Source organism: Phyllostomus discolor, chromosome 4, assembly GCF_004126475.2.
Source record: "Phyllostomus discolor isolate MPI-MPIP mPhyDis1 chromosome 4, mPhyDis1.pri.v3, whole genome shotgun sequence".
Lineage (NCBI taxonomy): Eukaryota > Metazoa > Chordata > Mammalia > Chiroptera > Phyllostomidae > Phyllostomus > Phyllostomus discolor.
Genome location: NC_040906.2, coordinates 107,084,086 through 107,103,845, shown reverse-complemented (window position 1 = coordinate 107,103,845; position 19,760 = coordinate 107,084,086). Strand labels below are relative to the sequence as shown.

The 19,760-nt window shown below is 60.6% G+C and overlaps 1 protein-coding gene across 1 annotated transcript in view; it reads left to right on the top strand.

The window, feature by feature from the left end:
* GRM4 (glutamate metabotropic receptor 4) overlaps positions 1-19,760 on the top strand; it is a 109,338-nt gene that overhangs the window by 77,896 nt on the left and 11,682 nt on the right. Inside the window, exons 6-9 of the mRNA XM_028510973.2 lie at positions 2,017-2,157; positions 13,261-13,461; positions 13,708-13,844; positions 16,834-17,769. Coding sequence (XP_028366774.1) covers positions 2,017-2,157; positions 13,261-13,461; positions 13,708-13,844; positions 16,834-17,769 — 1,415 coding nt within the window. The remainder of the gene's footprint in view (positions 1-2,016; positions 2,158-13,260; positions 13,462-13,707; positions 13,845-16,833; positions 17,770-19,760) is intronic.

Here is a 19,760-nt window from a genome sequence, read left to right as displayed (position 1 = left end):
TGCTCATCGTCCCCACCTGCTCCTCGGCATCGCCCCCACCCCACTCCCTTCCTCTCCCACTCCTCCTCTTCTCACACCCCATCTGCCTTCTTCCTTGGCCTGCAGCCTCTTCGTGCTAACATACTGGGCTGGCTTTCTGGCCACACTCAAGCCAGGAGGATGCAAATCCAGATTCAGGACTTTTCTCCCTCCCTTCTCAGATATTTTTGAGTGTAGGAGACGTGTGGCACATCCAGGAGGCTCCCCTTCCTCCCCATAATGCCTTCTCCATGTGGAACAAGGCCTTCGGCCTGCCTGGAGGGGGCCTTCTGCTAGAAGGGGCCAGGAGCTGCCAGCAGGCCACAAGAAGGGGGTGCTGGGTGGGGCAGGGAGCTCCCTGAAGAAACTGCCTGGGCTGCCAGGCCCTGGGTAGTGCTGGGGGAGGGCCTGCCCTGCTTAGCACGCCTTCCTCTTGGGATAGAACCCACAGTTGCCCTGCACAGGAACAGACTGCTCTGGCCAGAACCTTGCTGTGGGATGTGACATTCCTATTAATGGCCCGGTTTGCCAGGGACCTCACTGTCCCTGCCCCAGGGGAGGCAGGCTCCTGGGCCTTCTCCTCTGCTCTCAGTCCATTTGATGGAAAAGCCAGCAGACATCTGTCTCCAACAAACTTTGCAAGAGACGGAGGCCTGCGCAGGGGAGGAACTTGGTCAAGGCCACAAGGCAGTGTCCCCTGTTTACACAGAGGCGAAGGGAGCACTGGCAGCCGCTTCTTCCCAGCACTCTCTGCCTCAGGCCGCAGCGCACAGATAACAGCAGTCGTGGCTGTAGGCTGTCGGCTGTGGGCACCTGCAAGTGCCAGGCCCCTCATCTGGGTTAGTTTCCCCAGCAACCACACGAGACCCTTTAATCCACAGTCACTGGGTGAATACATGGAGTCTCAGAGAGATAAGTGGCCTAGTGGCTATTGAACTCGGGACTGGCCTGATAAGTCCCCTTTCTCTCTGGACGTAAGAGAAGCCTTTAGAGCCGTGGTTCTCACGTGAGGGTGTTATTTGACCCTGAAGGGACACTTGGCAATTTTTGGAGACACTTTTGCATGTCACAGTTGGGAGCGATGCAGCTGGGCATCTGGCGGGTAGAGGCCAGGGGTGAAGTTCAACATCCTGCAATGCGCAGGGCAGCACCCCTCCCCCACAAAGCACAATCAGGCCTGAAGTGCCAAGGCTGGGCAGCTGCTGGTGCCCACCAGTGCCAGCACTCCTCCTGCTGCTCTGACAGAGACTCACGGGGCCTCCGCTTGGACCCTGCCTTGGGCAGGAGGCTCACCATGGAGTTTTCAGGCCTTTGGCCCATCCCCAACAGCTGAGTCAACCGTGCACATCACAGGGGACAATCACGGATGTAGCAGCGGCACTGGGTGGAGGGAAGGGGCGTTATTCACCCGCTGGCCTGCCCGCCCTGAGACAGGGTTTCCTGGGCTCAGAGCAGAGCTAGTGAGTCCCAGGAGCACAGAGAGGAGGCAGCTGCATCTGTCGGTGATGGGCTCCAGCTCCTGGGCTTGCCGTGTGACCTGGGTCATCCCCTACCCTCTCGGGTTCGGGCTCCTTTTCAGGACCAGAGAGCTCAGGTGCTTCTAGGTTTGGGGACCCCCACCCCCACCCCAGCCTCTCTGTGCTCCAGTCCCAGGGCCTGCAGGTAGCTTCTTCTCAAAGAGACCCTGATGTTAGCATTTCGGTAGTAAAAAGACAGCAGAAACATCCGCATCGCACTTCTCTCACATTAAGGCCATAGTTGTGAGATTGCACATGCCTCCCCTGGGGCCTCATACAGCTCTTTTCATTTAGAATGAAATGAAATGCTCCCTATTTTGTTTTTCCACTGGGCCCTGGATCAGAGGATGTGCTCTTCCCTTCCTCCCTCCCTCCACCTGAGGCATCTGTAAGCCTGGGGGGGGCGGGGGGCGGATGCAGGAAGGGGTGGGGCCAGGGGGAGGAGGGGATCCTGAGGCCCTGACCTCCCGGTTCCCGCCAGGCTTCGACCGCTACTTCTCCAGCCGCACGCTGGACAACAACCGGCGCAACATCTGGTTCGCCGAGTTCTGGGAAGACAACTTCCACTGCAAGCTGAGCCGCCATGCGCTCAAGAAGGGCAGCCACGTCAAGAAGTGCACCAGTGAGTATACTCAAGCGCTGGGCAGGACCAGGTCCAGCCCAGGGACTCGGCGTCTCCAGGGTCCAGGCAACCGGGTGGGCAGATGGGCTGGTGCCTGAGGGCGGAGTAGGGGGCTCAAGGGGGTGGGGTCAGAGGGGAGGGGCAGGCCCAGCCAGTTCCGAGTTAGACTTCAGAAGCCTCGAGGGCTCAGGGTGGTAGAAACCTCTGTGGTCTGTGGGAGCGCAGGCCACCTGGGACGCTGCTGAGCTGGGGGAAGGCAGAGGGGCCTTCGGGCACGCGGCCACCTCAGGTTCATCTGGAGCCAGCAGAACTGAACAGACCCAGCTGCCTGTGTCGAGTCCTGATGCTCATGGGTGTGAGCACTTCACCGAAACTGTCTGTAAGGCCTCTGATGCCCTCAGCCACTCAGCCAACACCAGTTGGACTTCCAGACACGCCTGGCCCTGCCCTTAGCGAGGTGGACAGAGCAGAGAATGAGAGTCACAAATCTCTCAGAGTTTTTAACCTAGAGGGGAGACCGACAATAAACAAGACCAGTGTGTAAGTGTACATTATGTCAAAGGAAAACGTGCAGTAGAAACGAAACAGGGAAGAAAGAGAGTATAGTGTTTGGGCAGAGCCCTGAAAGGGCAGGGGATGAGCTGCGGGAGGACAGGGCAATGCATCCATTTTACAGATGGGAAAGCAGGCTCAGAGAAGGTAAGTAAAGAGACCAAGTGTCACTGATAGCAGGTGGCACAGCAGGATCTGAACCCAGTCTGAGCCCCAAACCCTCGGCCCCCTAGGGTCGCCGCATGATTCGGATGCGGGTCCTCGTGTGCTCTTGGTTGGGCAGCTCTGCAGCAGGACCTGGCCTCAGTGGCGTGGGGTGTTTCTGGGTGTCCCCCAGCCTGAGCAGTGCCTGTTCAAGGATCGTGGCCTCCCTCTTATGTCCTCCTGGACTGACCGGTGTGGCTGGGGCAGAGGGCCACATGGTCGGGGGGACACTGAACAGCCCGCAGCAATGCGCTGCATGAAGTGTTGGCCGTGGGGTGGCGCCCTAGTGCCGGGGAGGTGAGGAGCACGCAGCTCTCCTTTGGTCAGGGCCTGCCGGGAACCGCGGCCCTGTGGGTATCCCTTGGGGGCCCAGGCAGGTCCCCCTGCGGGGGTAGGTGGCAGAGTGTGTGCTTGCACACTTGTGTGTGTGTGACTGTGTGTGTGCGAGTCGGCATGTCTAAGGGAGAAGAGGGTGAGTGGGCGTGTTTGTGCTCCTAGGTGAGCTAATAACATAAACCCCACTCTCTGCTGCGCGTCTGTGTTCTGGACGCTGAAGGCACCAGTCGTTTCACCCGCACAGTAACTCTGAGGGCGGCTGTGACCCTGTGTCACGGAGGCGGGTGTGGGGAGTCAGTGGGCCGAGAGCCTCATCCAGAGCTGCCCGGCAGTCCGGCAGTGCCTCCCTCAGGCCCTGGTCACAGCAGAGGGGCCAGAAGCCCAACGTGTGTAGGTGCGGGGCACGCCCTCGTGACTGGGGTGAGCGTGCACCCTGTCATGCTCTTTTCTGGGGGGGGGGGCAGTGCAATTGTCGAGAGTGTCCCAGTGCAGTCTCAGAAGTGCCCACATGGGGATGGAGAACTGCATGGCTGCCCTGAGTACGGGCCATCACGTGTGGCTTGGGGCCGGAGACGGGTGGGACCGGAGTGGGGCACAATGGGCAACTGCTCCAGCCCACCAAGGGCAGGGGGCTTTCTGGAGTCACCTCTTGGCCTGGGAGAGGCAGGCAGGAAGGCCTTGGTCCGTCCATGGAGGTCTGTCCAGACTCCGTCCTCAGGTCAGCATCCAAGAGCATCTCCTTGCTGGGCTGGTGGGCCGGGGAGAGGGACTCCTTGAGCAGTCCTTGGGGCAGGGGCACTTTTTTAAAGCTCCCCAGGTGGTTTTATGTATGTTTAGGCCTGGGAGCCTTCAGTGGGGGAGTGCTTACCCAGCCTGTTCACACCGGATCACCTGGGGACCTTTCAAAGCCATGGATGCCTGACTCCCACCCGCCGACATTCTGATCGAATGGGTACTGGGTGCAAGCCGGGTGTCAGGGTTTTCAAGAAGTGCCCCAGTGGTGCTACTGTGCAGCAAGCACAGGAGGCTCAGAGGGAGAGGTGGGTGGTGGGAGGGAGGACAGCATGTACCCCAGGCAGGAGGGGACAGCGTGAGCGAAGGGGCAGAAGCTAGAATGAACGTGGGGGTGCGGGGAGGAGTGGAAGAACAGCACCCAGCAGCTGACCTGGATCCTTCTCGTTGCATCCGAAGTCCCAGCAGAGACTGGTGAGAGTTCTTGTGTGACCCCAAGTCAGGTGCAGTGAGCCCGTCCGTCTCTGGGCGAGGTGAGGAGGGAGGAGCTGCTGGGAGTGTTTGTGGGGCCCGAGGTGCACCGTGGGAGAGGGCCAGGCAGCTGTGGCTGCCCGCGGCCCTGCCCTGGCTTGAGCTGGTCTCTGGGAGACTGCCTTTGGACGGGAGGGCTGGGATGACGCCCATGGTGCCCTGGCTCTGGACTGGGCACCTGGGAGGGAGGGGCCTGGGAAGGACTCACCCCCAGGTCTGGCCTGACTCTGCCTTCTCCCTGCTGTGTGACCTTGGATAAGTTATTTAACCTCTCTGAGTCTCAGAAGTTTGTCTGTAGAACAAGGAAGATAACACTCATCCCAGTGGTTTGTTGTGAGGGTTGGAGATAAAGCGTGCGAAGAGGCTGGTTGAATAATGAAGCCCATGAGAGGTGCTGATGAAATGCTTGTCATTGTTGATATACAGAGCTAGTGAGAGAGATGGGATTTATAGGCTGTCGGGCAGTTCCGCAGCCCAAGTCCATTGGTACGGCTGTGGCAGCTGTCGCAGCCTGGACCCTGAGGCGGGTGGTGTAGGCGGTCACAGGTGTGGCGCCCAGTCACAGAAGAGGAGACTGGGGCAGGTTTTCTAACATCAGAGCGCTAGAGAACTGGGGTCCCCCCAGGCCACTCCTCTGGGCCCCCTCTCTCTTGTCCTCAGCCTGCTCTGTGTACCCCACCTCCCACAACTCTGTGTCCAGAGCCTGGCCTCCCTCTCACCCCCTCCAGGACGCCTGCCCCTCCGCACTGCCAGCCCTGGATCGGCCCACTGGGGTCCGTGCCCGCCCACAGGCCTTGCCTGCCGTGCCGCAGGCCTCCCGGTGAGCAAGTGACAGTGCCCCGGTCAACGATGGGCCTGTGGCCTTCCGAGAGGACAGGGGACCCTTGTACCCTGGGGTGTTTTACTTGGGAAGATTGGATCCATCCTTCAAGTCTGTCTTCAGTTGAATTTCCTCCGAGACAAAGATTTGAGAGCAAGCAGTTTATTCGGGAGGGGCTCCCAGGAAGCACGGGCGGGGGAGGGAAGGCGGCCACGAAGGGTGCGGTACCAAGCAGGCTCCTGGCGACCAGCAGGGGCTTTACTCCCCTGGGGCTCCGGGGACAGAGGGGCGTGCTTTTCAGCCGTCCCACTGGACGTGCTCCGGAGCCAGGGAGTGTAGACACCACCGCGCGTCAATCACTGGCAGCTCTCCTGGAGAGCGGCAATTCCTCGGCGCCCCAACCCGCTGCCTGCCGGGGCAGTGAGGGCTTCTGTGGCCACAGAAGTTCTCAGATGAGTGGCCGATGCTGGCAGTCGGAGATGGGGCCCGTGTGTCTCAAAGTGGTCAGGAGGAGGGCAATGGGTGGGCACCTGTTCTTTCTCAAACATACAGCTATGAGCGTCCAGCAGACTTGGGTGGGGTCCTAGTGCTGCCACGTCCGAGCCGTGTGGCCTCAGGAAGGTCACTTCACCCCTGGGGGCCTCGGTTTCCTCATCCTCTCTCCCCACCCCAGCCCTGCCCCCAGCAGAGCTGCCTCTCTCGGGGTTCCTGGGAGAAGAGCCGGAGGTGACCCACAGGAAGCACTTGCAGGTGCCACATGGACCACCCTCACCTCAGTGAGATTGGGGTCATGGAGCGGGCATCTCTGCAGCTGCCACGGCCTGTGGGGGGCTGGCACCTGCTCCCTCCCCCTGTGCTGGCCTCCTCCCTGGGAGCTCACAGAGCAGGGTTTGGGAATAAAAGCTGTAAACAGGGCAGATGTGGCATCTGTCTTTTTGACAGCACTGCCAGCCAGGTGATGGCTGAGCGGAGGAAGGCCCGGTTTATGAGGAAATAGGAGAAATTTACTGCTTGCTGCTCCCGGGGGCCAGGAGCTCTGAGAGGGAGGGCAGCTGTGTGGCAGCTGGGGATGTGTGGGAGGGTGTCGCTCACCCAGCCTGTGCCGATAGCAACCGCAGCAGCATCAGCAGCTAATACTTGTATGGCATTTATTACTTGCAAGCTCTGTTCTTGTGCTTTGCATTTAATCCTTACAGCAACCCATTTTACAGATGGGAAAATTGAGGAATAGAGAAGTTAAAGACTTGCCCATGGGCACAGGGCACTAAGGAGCAGAGCCGAGATTTGAACCCAGGCTGTCTGGCTCCAGCGATGTTTTGCCTTGGGCCAGCTGATGTCCTACCCCCAGGGCCCTCGTGGCTATTCCAGCCTGGCTTTGAAGGACCTTCTCACCTCCACATTCCCAAAGGAACCCCAGGAATCCTCCTTCCCGAGGAAAGGAGGGAAGACCACCATTCAGAACTGCTTGCTGTGTGCCAGGCTGTGCTGTGCATTAGAGGAATTCACGTTCACCCCAGCCATCAGCCGGGTAGTGCCCAAAGGGGCCCTGGGCCCTGACCCTCATTGCTGCTATTCATGTCAGTTTTCATCCTGGGGTCTAATTCTTGGGGATCCGCAAGAACTGTTTTTCTTTGGAGGGTCCATGGCCAGCGGAGGGCTGCGGAGCCCTGGGCTGCTCGGCCACATCGCTCAGAGCTGGAAGGAGGACATTCGAGAGTCAGGAACCCACTGTGCTGGGCATGTCCCTTCTCCTTCTTGCCCCTGCGCTGCTGATCCCATCTGCCCCAACCAGCAGCCCCCAGACACCCAGGCCAGCTCCGTGTCCCCTGGCACCGGGGTTGGTGGAGAGCTGAGGTCCAGTTTCAGGCACAGACTGGGGGATGGAGGGGGCGCAGCTGAGCTGTACAGAGACACCCCAGACTGGAGAGCAGGGGACCCGATTGAGGCTGGAAATGTGGGGAGGGGCCAGCAGAAACCATGCACGTGCTGTGGGGTAAAAGAAGAGGTGTGGGATTCTGGACCAGGGCGAGGCTGCTGTGTGACTTCCGGAAGTGCCCAGAAGGACGGGGGGCCAGTGGGCCTGGCCTCAGCAGCAGCACCTGAGGCACGCTCAGAAAGAACCGCGTGTCCCAGGGAGGTGCTGGGAGAATGGCTTATCCTTAGGAGGGGTCGAGGGAAAGGGGAGTGGCTAGGAAGTACAGCCCCGCAGCTTTCTTCCCATCTGTACGTGGGCACTGAGCTGACCTGGGCCCTGGGGTGTGTGTGTGTGTGCGCGCACATGCGTGTGCCAGAGGAGGAGTGTCAGGGAGGGGAGGAGGGCTGAGGCTTGTGGAGGAGTTGGTGGGTGAGGTGTGATGCTGTGTGTTTGAGCTCTGCACTTCCTGGACTCCTTCCGGTGCCCTTCCAGGTCCATAATGCCGTCCTGAATTTGCATGTGAGGGAACTGGGCTCGGGAGACTGGCCACCTGGCCTGAGTCCCACAGCTGGTCCATGGCAGGGCTGGAAGTCAGGGCAGCTGTGTTCACTAGGTCCGCCACACCCAGGCTCCCTCTGGGGGCATCCTGGGGCCCTCTGGCCCAAGGAACAAAAGCCAAGGCATCCCTGTACATTTGTATGTGAATGCAAGCTTACATACCTGTAGGTGCGTGGTGCGTGCACATACCTATTTTGGGTTCCACATGTGGACCTATACCTGTGAGTGCATTCGAGGCCAGTGCCCCTGGTGCCCACGGGTCCCTTGGTCCTCACCATCTCTGCTTTTGCCAGTGGAGTCAGTGCCCCCAGGAGCGGTCCTCAGCTTAAGGCTGGTGGGGCCGGGGCCTCTGTCCCCTCGATGGGACAGCACTGCGCCAGGCGCCCCGCAGTTTCCAGGACGTCCCTGGCAGGACTGGGCCGCACAAGGGTCTTAGCTGCTTCCCTTCCTGTCTCCCTTCCCCACGCCCACTGGTGCTGGGGTCAGCCCCCCAAATAAAGCACTTGCATTCAAATTCTTGTCAGGACCTGCTGTGGCACCTCTCCGCTGGGCAGTGGGTGGATCTGAGTGACCGCATGTTTGTATGAACGTCTTGCTGATTGTGTAGCTGTACAGATATGTTTGTGTATTTATAGGCACATTGTGTTTAGGTTTGTGTGTGCATACATGTGCAGACATGTTCAAATACATGCATGTTCATGTGTTGCTAGCCTATATGTGTAGATGTGAAAGTATGTGGGTGTGAATATGGTTGATTTTGTGTCCTGTGTGAGGGCTGCATCACGTGTGTGTGTGTGTGTGTGTGTGTAGCACCCGGGGGGGTTGCACTAGGCAGGGTGAGTCATGGAGAGGTGAGGGGGAATCAAGAAGGAGCTCTGAGTATTTCAACCTTGGAAACTCATTTCAATTACGATGTATAACCTGCAGACAAAGGCCACAGTCACCGTGGCAACCACAGCTGTGGGGTTTTGATGGAGAAAGTCCTCTCTGACCACTTGCTCCCTGTCTGGCCGTCACCGTGGCAGAGATGCACGCATGTCTGGCTTGCTGGGCCCGGGACACAGTCAGGACAGCTCCACGCTGTTGGTGCTGCTGCCGGTGCCGCCATGCGTTGGGGGTCTGCCTCTTCCACCGTCTGTCTCTCAGGAATGTGTGTCTTGCCTCCTCTGGGAACCGCAGCACCCCTGCCTGGGCCTGGGGTCCCACCCACCTGTGAGAGGGGATTTTCTGACCCCCTTTCCCTCCGTGACCACCCACCTCTTCTAGCCCCGCAGACGAGGATCCTCACCTCCTGGCCAGGCCTGACCTGACCGCTGGTGCAGGGCCTGGGTCCCAGAAAGGGGACGGAGGCAGGTCAGGGGTCTGGGTGGAGGGAGATGAAGGGGAGGGACTGTTCAGGGTAGTGGAGATTCTTGTGGATTCAGAGAAATCCGGGTTCAAATCCCAGCCCTGCCAGCTGCCAACCAGGCCAGTCCCCAGGCATGTACAAACACCTACTAGGTGCCAGGATTCCTATGAGACTCTGGGTATCTGTGAGTATCTGGTATTCCTATTACTCGACCATCTGTGAACCTCAGTTACCTCCTCTGCTGGGGGGCCAGTCCAGCCTCCGTCCCAGAACCACAGGAGAGAGAAGATGGCAAGGGCATGCAGGCTCTCTGGGCCCAGCCGTGTCGGTGGGCCATGTGCTGGGCCGTGTGCTGGGCTGTGTGCTGGGCCATGTGCTGAGGGGCTGGGGCTGTGTGGGGAGCTGCATGATGACAGGCACAGCTTCTGGACGGAGCGTCTAGTCCTTGTTTAACTGGTGTCTGTGACTCCTGCACCCTGCAGCAGCAAGTGCCAGCACATCTCCTGGGCTTTGTTGTGCTTCCCGTGGGGCTTGGGGGATGGGCCCTCAGGGTCTGAGGGTGTGTGTGTGTGTGTGTGTGTGCGCACTCACGTGCATGAGCCCGCAGAGCAAATTCTCAAGGCCTGGTGCTCTGTCGAAGGTAAAGGTCCTCTGCAGGCCTCTGCACTGCACCTGTTTTCTCATCTGTAATTGGGGCTAGACTTGAGACAGAAGCCAAGGATGAGGAAGTGAGAGGAGTTTCTAGAAGTCCACGGCCAGCACCGTGACAGCTTGGGGTGGAGATTTGGAGGGCCCACAGAACCCCCAGCCCTTCTTACAGGAGGCTCCCAGGCTTCCTGGTGTGGGGTCCTCCTGTGGGGTGGTCCTCACTGCATTGTCCGAACAGGTGGCTTTGCGACCCCCAGCGAGAGCACTTGGTCCAGGGCCCAAGTGGCCCAGGAATGGATGCTTCATTGGAACCGCTGAGGAGGGGCTCCTGGGGAGACAGAGGGAGCAGAGGCTGAGGGCAACTCAGCTGGGGAGGTGCAGCCAGGGCCCATCGGCCGGGTGTGTCCTTGGCCTTGGGAGGGAGCTGCCTCCTTTCTGCAGTGGCCGCAGCCTCCTCCCCCTCCATCCTGGTTAATAATTCAGTCTCATCCAGTTGAACTGCGGGGTGATGGGAACTGCAGGGAGCTGGTTTTACCTCCTTCAGGCTGCAGAGGGAAGACCCTGGGGACTGCGGGAGCGAGTGTGGGGTCCAGAGAGGGGGCTCTCCAGGCCACCCTGTCCCAGCCCCCACTGTCGCCCTTTGAGGACAGGATCGTGCCTTGCATTGCTCCCAGCTTTTAGAACCTTGTGATCAGCAGCCTGAGACAGAGGGCAGGCTGGTGGAGCTGGAAAATTTGCTTTTCACGTTCATCCTGCCTCTGTGCCTTGGCCTAGAAATAGCTTTTCCCGTTAGCAAAGCTCGGTTGGCACAGAGCTCTGAGGTGGGGTGGGGCTTAACATGTCTCTGCACCCTGGTGTTTAACAAACTTCTGTGGCACTTGGCAAGCACCTGGCCTCTCTCTGTGACCTGCTGTGAATGTTAGCCCATTAGCTCTCCTAGGGCCCCGATCCTGTCCCTATGAGATGGGGTGGGAGGTTCAAGGTCAGACAGCTAGAGGTGCAGGCAGATCTGGGGTTCCAGCCCAGACAGCCGTGTGCACACACCGCACAGTGGTAGCCGGTTGTGCACAAGGGGCTTAGCTGACCGCTGAGAGCCGGGGAGGCAGCCTCAAAGCCCCCGCCTCCAGCCCTGAGGCCACACAGAGAGCCGTGAGCTCTGTCTGGACTGAGCGGTGCCTCCCAGAGCCGACTGGATGTCCGCCCCAAACTGTCTGGTCTGCATGATGACTGGACTCTGACTCGAGGTTGGGGGAACTGGAGGCAGGGTCAGCCCTCGGTCACAGGGTCTCGGTGGCCAAGGCCGGGACGTGCAGCATGTCATGGAGCCCTGGGCAGGCAGGGCTCAGTGCCACTGGGTGAAAATGCAGGACCTGGGGGCTGAGCTGGGGACTCCTGGGGCCTAAGGTCCTGTGCAGTATGGGATGGAGGGCAGGAAGGGGCGGGAGTTGGGACCGCTCTTCCTGTCACCAAGAGGCTGGCTGTGTGACCTGGGTCTTCCCTGTCTGGGCTTCAGTGTTCTTATCTGTATGTCAGAATTGGAGCAGATGGTCCCTACAGTCCTGCCTCCCTAGCTTTGGGATTCCAGGGTTTCTAGCATCCACTCAGCAGTCGGTGAGTGTCGTCTTGAGCGAGGCTGAGAGTGGGCTGGGGGCCTGGCCAGCTGAGGGGTGACCTGCCACAGCCCGGTTATCCTACTTCCTGAGGGGGGCGGGTGGCAGATCCTCCAGGTGTGAGGGGATTAGATGGTGGAGCAGACCAGAGGGACAGCAGCACGTCCCCTACACCCTGTGTCTGTCTCTGAGGTATTAAAGGGGGGTGGACACAGTGACCTCAAGAGTTCCGGGGGGATCAGGGCCTGGTGCTGCTCTGGCCCAGCCTGGCCCGCCCACAACAGGTGCTGGAGGCTCAGGCCAGTGGCTCATAGGGCTGGGTGGGCACGGACGCAGCTGCTCACCCTGCCGTTAGCTGGGGAATTACCTTGACGAGGCGTGGCACTGGCCCTCTAGCACAGTGGCCTGGAGTGGGGGTGTCTCATGAGGGCTGATTTCCTGGCCTTGTGGGAGGAGGCTGCGGCCATGCTGTGTGCAGGGGCTGTGGCCTCGGGAGGGAAACTGGGCTTCTATGGCCCTCTGTTTACCCCCCTGCCCGCTGCCATCCCCCTGCCCCCATGTCCTCGCCTCGGCATCCCGGCCCCCTCTTCTCCTCCCCTCCTTACTTTCCTGCCCCCTCCCCCAAATTTGGCTCCCACAGTCCCTCAAGCGTAGTGTTGGGCACAGGCTTGGAGCCAGAGTACGTGGGCTCAGATCCAGCCCTGCGTGGTCCTGGAACGTCACTGAGCTTTTCTGTGCCTCAGTTTCTTCGTCTCTGTAGTGGGGGTAATTCCTCGCCTAAGCGTTGTTTTGAGAATTCAACAAGTTAATAAACACAAAGAGCTTCTAGTGGTGCTGGGCGTGGAGGAGGTGCGTGGTAGAAGCGAGCAGTCCTTAGTCTTCACCACCCTTACTGGCCGGCCGGGAAGCACCCCCCTCCAGGAAGCCATCCCGGCCTGTCCCCTCCCTCAGAAACCCCTTTTGGGGACCACTTAGCACAGTGATGATGTAGCATGGTCACCTACTCTGTGCCGAGTGTTTTCCGTACCTCATCTCACAGCACCTCTGCGGCGCAGGACACGATCCTCTTTTACTGAGAGGACACCAAGGCCTCGGGCGCCCAGGAGCTGTCACAGGGCGGAGCGGAGCAGTTGGGTGTGCCCAGAGGAAGGCTAGAGCCCTGAGGCAGCACTGCGGTTTGCAATGAGAAAGGGGTAGGGGTGTGTGTTCCCCATTTTGCAAAGTTTGCTCACCCTGGCTAATGGGGAGGTCATTGACTTGGGGGAAGAGTGGGTAGGGACAATGGTGACCTCCGGTGTCTGGGGCAACTAGAGGCCATTGAGGGAGGACATCAGGAAGCCTGGGCCCTGAAACCTGGGGGACTTTGGTAGTCTCTCAGCCTCTCTGGGCCTGGTTCCCCACCTGCGCACTGTGGTGTGGGCAGTGTGTGGCTGCCTGGGGTGAGTGGTGTGGGGGCACCACTGCCCTCAGTGGCAGACAGAGCTCTTGTCCTGGTGATTTCCCAGCCTGCGCTGGGCCTGCTGCTCCCAGTGATTATTCTGGGCTAGGTGTGGGGGAAAAGGCAGGCACCACAGCCACTGGGGAACAGTGACAAGGGCATCTGCCCTGGCTGTTCTGGGGCCTCTGGGCACAGGGTGCAGGGTGCAGAGGTGAGGGCAGTGGGCCTCCCCTTTACCCTTCGGGCCCCCAGGCACCTCACCTCCACCAGACCATCTCCGGGGGCACGCAAGCTGTGGGCAGGGACCCAGGGCAGCCGGCCCACTTGGGTGCTGCACCTGCTCTGCTGCCCACTGCGCCGTCTGTGAGGATGGTGGGCATCGCGGCACTCACGCTGGGTGTTTGGTTGCAGACCGCGAGCGCATCGGGCAGGACTCGGCATATGAGCAGGAGGGAAAGGTGCAGTTTGTGATTGACGCCGTGTACGCCATGGGCCATGCACTGCATGCCATGCACCGGGACCTGTGTCCGGGCCGTGTGGGGCTCTGCCCGCGCATGGACCCCGTGGATGGCTCCCAGCTGCTCAAGTATATCCGCAGTGTCAACTTCTCAGGTGGGAGCATGGTGTGGGGCACCACCCAGTCCTGGGGTCCTGCTCCATGCAGCCGGGCATGGGCCCTGGGCTCTGTGGGGTGGGGTTGGGGGATCTCTTCAGGTGTTTCTAAGGGGTGAAACCTGCCCAGATGCCCATGCAGGGGCCTCCCCAGAGGCATCTCGGCCCTGGGCTCATAACCCCCACAGCCTTTGGGTAAAGTCTCAGCAGAGACGCTGAGTGTGTGACGCCCACTGCCTCCCACAGGCATCGCAGGGAACCCCGTGACCTTCAATGAGAACGGAGATGCTCCTGGGCGCTACGACATCTACCAGTACCAGCTGCGCAACGGCTCTGCTGAGTATAGGGTGATCGGCTCCTGGACTGACCACTTACACCTTAGAGTAAGCGCCTGACGGTGGGTGGGGGTGGGGGCAGGCTCAGAGGGTAGAGGGAGAGTCATGTAGTCCGTCCCAACCCTTGGGAGGGGGCCAGGAGGAGACGGCCCCTGAGTAGCTCCCCACCACGCCGATCTCTGGGATTGCAGCCGCCAAATCGGGGTTTTGTTCCATGCCCCTCTAGACCTCACAGAGCCCTCAGGCCAGCACCCTGAGAGGGAAGGACAGGGCAGCTAGACTTCCGCTGTGTGTCTGCCCCTGCCCTTTCCCTTGGCCCTGGCCTTTCTGCCTGCTGCCCACTTGCAGGGCAAAGCAAGACACCGGCCAGACGCCTCCCGCTGGAGTGAAGTGGTTCGGAGGCTGCATAGTGCAGGGCAGGATGGTGGGGTGGCAGGGTGGCAGGGTGGCGGGGTGGGGGGCTATGTTTGGGCAGAGGATGATGTTTAAGGCAGAGGTGCAGTCAAAGGGCGGGCATGTGAGAGTCGGTCCTCCAGCACTGCCACAGTGCACAGGGAGGCCCTTGTTCTCCTGGGCGATGCGGGGGTGGGGCACTTCTCCTGGGTCCGCCCAGCCACACCTCCCCAGCTCACAGCTGCTCAGGGACAGGGTGGCTGTGCCTCTCCAGCCCTCAGGGTCCCCAGCTGTGAGATAGAGCAGGGTCCTTAGAGAGGAAGGTCCTGTGGTTTGCTCCACAAGGAAGTGCCTGTGGACTTGGTTCCTGCCTCATAAGGTGAAGGGGGAGCCGGTGTGCACAGCGTGATACCTGGACGGACCAGGGAGGCTCCCCTGCCCAGGTCTGCACCCGGCCTTGGCCACACTTGTTTGTGTCCTCAGAGAGTACATTGTGTCCCACCGCCTCTCTGGTTCTAACGTCTCCGCTGACAAGCCCCTGGAGCTCTTCAGAGCTCTTTCTGCCCATGACCTCAGTGAGCCTGACAGTCTCTGAGGTCAGAGGCAAGATCTCAGGAAAGCCAGCCTGAGGGGTGTCCGAAGACCACACAGCATGCGGTGGGGGGTGGGATGGAGCCCATTGCTATGGTGATGCTCCTTGGGTTGCTGGGCAGAGACAGATGGAGCAGGGCAGGTGGGAGTGCTTGGCAACATGGGAAGTTACCCCATGTGGAGCTCTGTCCCAGCTGAGTGCAGTGGGGACCAGCAACTCCATTCCTAGTAGCAGCAGCAGCTGGTCCTTGCAGAGCACCCGCGGTGCACAGCTCCTGCTCTGAGCACATGACCTCACTGTGAGGATGGCAGCCTGTGGGCAGGCAGGTACTGTTACTGTCCCATGCTACAGGTGTGGTAGGTAAGCAAAGGCAGGGTGTGGGTGTGGGGGTTGCAGCGGACCCCTCCCCTGAAGGCCCCTCAACCAGCATGGAGTATGGGGGGTGGGAGGACGTGAGCAGGGCCTGGACCACCACACTTTTTCCTTGAATGCCCCCTTTGGGCTGTGCTGTGGGGGCCATAGAGCAGGTACGGCTCAGGGGTCCAAGGAAGAGGCCTCCCCCTGGCTGCCCATTGTCCTCCTCCTGGGTCTGAGGTGGCCTCTCATGGCTGATGCTTCTCCGTAGATTCCCCAGAGATTCATGGCCCTGCTGACTCGGCCCTGCTTGGAGGCTGGAGGTGCAGCAGGGAAGCAGACGCACAAACCCTGCCCTTGGGGCTGACTTCGGGCAGAACCAAAGGTTTTCCCTTATGACTTCCAAGTGGAAACCACCCTAAGTAACAAGGGCAAGGCGGCTTCCCATCTGTCGGGTCAGGTGGGAAACAAAGGCTCAGTGAGGTGGGAGGTTTGCTCAGGGGCGCATGGCTAGCTGGCAGCACGCTGTGGTCTGCGGTTGGAGCTCATCCACGGCAGCCAGAGTTTTCCAGAACTTGCGCCCTCTGGGGAGGGGTCCTGGCCTGCAGGACCAGGGAGTGTCCTCGCCACCCCAGCGCAATGATGGCGCTGGTCGTTGCTGTGCTCTTTGGCTGACGGGACCACACGACACCGACACTGTCGTGCCTTCTTCCTCATGGTTTTCCTCTATCTGCTGGGAGGCCATCCTTGGATTCCCCACCCCACCCCGCCCTCATTCCTCAGCTCTGAAACCCTCTCTTCGGCCTGGAGCCCCTGTCTGCTCCTTCTCCGGGAGGGAGCACCCGGTGCCAGCGTGACCCCAGGCCAGGCAGGCCTGCTGCTCCCCAGCCACCCACTCTCCATTAGCATGTCTTGTGTCTTCACGTAGAACAGGTGCTTGAAAACGGCTCCCAGGTGTGGTCAGCTCCCTTGCCAAGTGTCTGGAGCTCCTCTTCCTTGCTCACTGTCCAGGATGCTGTAGTGAGTGTAGCACGTGCCCACGCTCCTGTGGCTCCCTTGCTCACGGTGCCTTGTCTTCAGAGACATGGGGTGGTGACCAGCACTAGTTTAGAGCACGATGTAAGGAAACACTAACCCCTGGGCACTCGGCGACTGTCCGCTGAGTAAAACTGTGCTTCTTCTCTGCTGACCCCAGTGCCCTGGTCTGCCCAGAGGAGGCCCCGTGGGCTGAGCTATAGGGAGAGCTTCCCCACTCCAGGGTGCACCCGAATCACCTGGGTCTTGTTGAAGCTCAGACTCTGAGTCAGGAGGTGTGAGGCGGGCCAGAATTCCGCTTTTCCCACAAGCTCCAGGGTGATGCTGCTGCCGCCGGTCTGGGCCCACTACTGAGCAGCAAGGCGTTAAGAGGGTCAGCACTCCTGAGCGCTCTCTGCTCTGCAGAGTGAGTCCAGCCTGTCACTGCTGCTGTCTGAGTCCCCCCACACAACCCTTCAGAGTTTTGGACTCGATCAGGATCCCCCACAGGTCAGCGTACCTGAATCATGAGGGGAGCTTGGTTAAATCCAGCTTTTGGTTCCGCGGGCCTGGGGGCCCAGGCAGCTGGAGCTGGAGCCAGCCTGCTGAGGTGGGGCTGTGGCAGGGTGGTCCGGGGCACTGGGACATGTCCCGAGGCCGGCTCCTCTGTGCTGTCATTGCCAGATAGAGCGGATGCTGTGGCCGGGCAGCGGGCAGCCGTCGCCCCGCTCCATCTGCAGCCTGCCCTGCCAGCCGGGTGAGCGGAAGAAGACCGTGAAGGGCATGCCCTGCTGCTGGCACTGCGAGCCCTGCACCGGCTACCAGTACCAGGTGGACCGCTACACCTGTAAGACCTGTCCCTACGATATGCGGCCCACGGAGAACCGCACTGGCTGCCGGCCCATCCCCATCATCAAGCTTGAGTGGGACTCACCCTGGGCCGTGCTGCCCCTCTTCCTGGCTGTGGTGGGCATCGCGGCCACGCTCTTCGTGGTGGTCACCTTTGTGCGCTACAACGACACGCCGATCGTCAAGGCCTCCGGCCGCGAGCTGAGCTATGTGCTGCTGGCGGGCATCTTCCTGTGCTATGCCACCACCTTCCTCATGATCGCGGAGCCCGACCTGGGGACCTGCTCTCTGCGCCGCATCTTCCTGGGGCTCGGCATGAGCGTCAGCTACGCGGCCCTGCTCACCAAGACCAACCGCATCTACCGCATCTTCGAGCAGGGCAAGCGGTCGGTCAGCGCCCCGCGCTTCATCAGCCCCGCCTCGCAGCTGGCCATCACCTTCAGCCTCATCTCGCTGCAGCTGCTGGGCATCTGTGTGTGGTTCGTGGTGGACCCCTCCCACTCAGTGGTGGACTTCCAGGACCAGCGGACGCTTGACCCCCGCTTCGCCAGGGGCGTGCTCAAGTGCGACATCTCAGACTTGTCGCTCATCTGCCTGCTGGGCTACAGCATGCTACTCATGGTCACGTGCACGGTGTACGCCATCAAGACACGCGGCGTGCCGGAGACCTTCAACGAGGCCAAGCCCATCGGCTTTACCATGTACACCACCTGCATTGTCTGGCTGGCCTTCATCCCTATCTTCTTCGGCACCTCACAGTCGGCAGACAAGGTGGGTGGTGGGGGCTGAGGGGTGGTGGGGGGTGAGGGCAGAGAGCAGGGCGAGGCCTGGGGGTGGGTGCTGGCTCCCCCAACCCCCGCTCTGGGACTGCCTTTCTTCATGCCTCATTCTCTCTACTGTGAGATTTTCTCCAGGTTCTGGGTTTTCTTTTCTCCCTTCCTGCCTCCTCTCCCTTTTCCCTGTCTCGTCTCTTCCCTATTCTCTCCTTCCTCCTCCCTCCCCTCCTTCTTTCTAGCCCCCTCTTCTTCTTCCCCCGTCTCTGCACACCAGCTCCTCCCACCCTTTGCTCCTCCTCCCCTCCTTTCATCTTTTCTCTCTTGTTCTCTTCTCCATGAGGCTGGGAGGCTACACCTTTTATTCTTCATTCTTTTTTAGACTTTCCATTACTTTTCTGTCGCCTCAGCCCCACCTTCCTGTCTGTCCATTCCTCTCTTCTTCCTCCTCTGCCCGCTCCATCCCCGCCCTCACAGGACCCCTGTGGGCTCCTGAGGTGGGACATGTATCAGGTACTGCCCCCCCAGGCCCCAACCTGCCCGAAGCCCGCGAGGGCCCGTCCCCCAGCGCGTCCTGCTGGCTCTCAGGCCATCCTGGACACATGTCGAGGGCCCCGTGGACTCTGCCCACATTCCAGCACAGCTTTGCCTGGGCTCTGGGGGACTGTCTTGAAGAATTACCTGTCTGTGAAGAAGAGGTCAGAGACACGGAGGGTGGTGGGGACCCCAGACCCCAGTTCTTGGTCTGCGCTCTGTGTCTAGCCGTGGGATCCCGGGCAAGCCAGCTGGCCTCTCAGCCTGTTTCTTCCTCAGTGGATTGGGGTCATGCCCCTTCCCCTGAACGCTTGTCGGTGTTTTCACAGTCACGCGATGCGATGGGTGTGGGAGCAGCTGACTAGCTGTGTGGGTCTGGGACTGAGCAGGGCAGTGGGGACGAGGCCGGAGACAGGGTGGGCGGCGTAAGACCCAGTGGCTGTGGGAAGGCTGTTGGCTTTTACTGTGGGTGAGGAGGAGCCACTGTGGGGGTGTGAGCTGTGAGGGAAGCGTGGTGTAGGTTTTCAAGGGTCCCTCTGGCTGCTGGGTGGGGCCCAGGGGAGGTGAGCTGGGAGCTCGGTGCCAGTGCGGAGGTCACTGAGTCACCCCGACAGGCAGTGCAGCGGGCTGCTGGCGGGCGGAGTCTGGATGTGCCTGGGGGTGGGAGACGTGGAAGAGAGTCAAGGATGAGTCCGTGGCTTTTGGCGTGAGGATGGGAGGGAAGGAGCGTTGTGCTCTAAGGTGGGGAAGAGGACAGAGGAGCCAGTGTCAGGTGGATACTAGGGGTCCTTTGGGTGTGCTGAGTTTGGGGTGCCCCTTGGATGTCGAAGTGCAGCTGTCAAGTGAGGAGTTGACAGCAGTTGACAGACAGGTCTGGAGCTGAGGGGCAAGGGCCAGGCTGGAGACATACCGGGTGTGGGGGGGGGAGTCGTCAGCCTGTGGGTGACACTTAAAGCCGTGAGCCTGGGTGTGAGCTCCCAGGAAGGCTTGGCTGTCAGTGAGGCTGGTGTCCAAGCCAGGACAGAGGGTGCTCGGCATATGCCAGATGCTTCATCTGGTTAGCAGGTGAGGGTAGATCTCACCATCCCCATTTATGGATAAGGCATGGAAGCACAGAGAGGCACAGTGACTTGTCTAAGATCACACAGCCCGTAGGTGGCAGAGCTGGACAAGCCCCTTCTCTGTCTGACTCGGGAGCCCCCTGCAGCTCTGGGACACCTTCCTCACCTTGGGGCTTTTTGGTAGGTGCCCACCTCTTCTCCAGCTGCTCCTCGAGGGCGGGAGCCATGCCCTCCAGTCCAAATGCCTTGGGCCCCACCGAGGGAAGCCTGGGGCCTGTTTTCCAGTGGTGGCCTGTGAGCTGCGGTTCCATGCAGCAGACCTGGGGGCTGGCAGTGAGTGCCCTGAGGTCAGAGACCAGGCCTGGCTCCTGAGCCAGAGCAGCCTCCAGGCCCA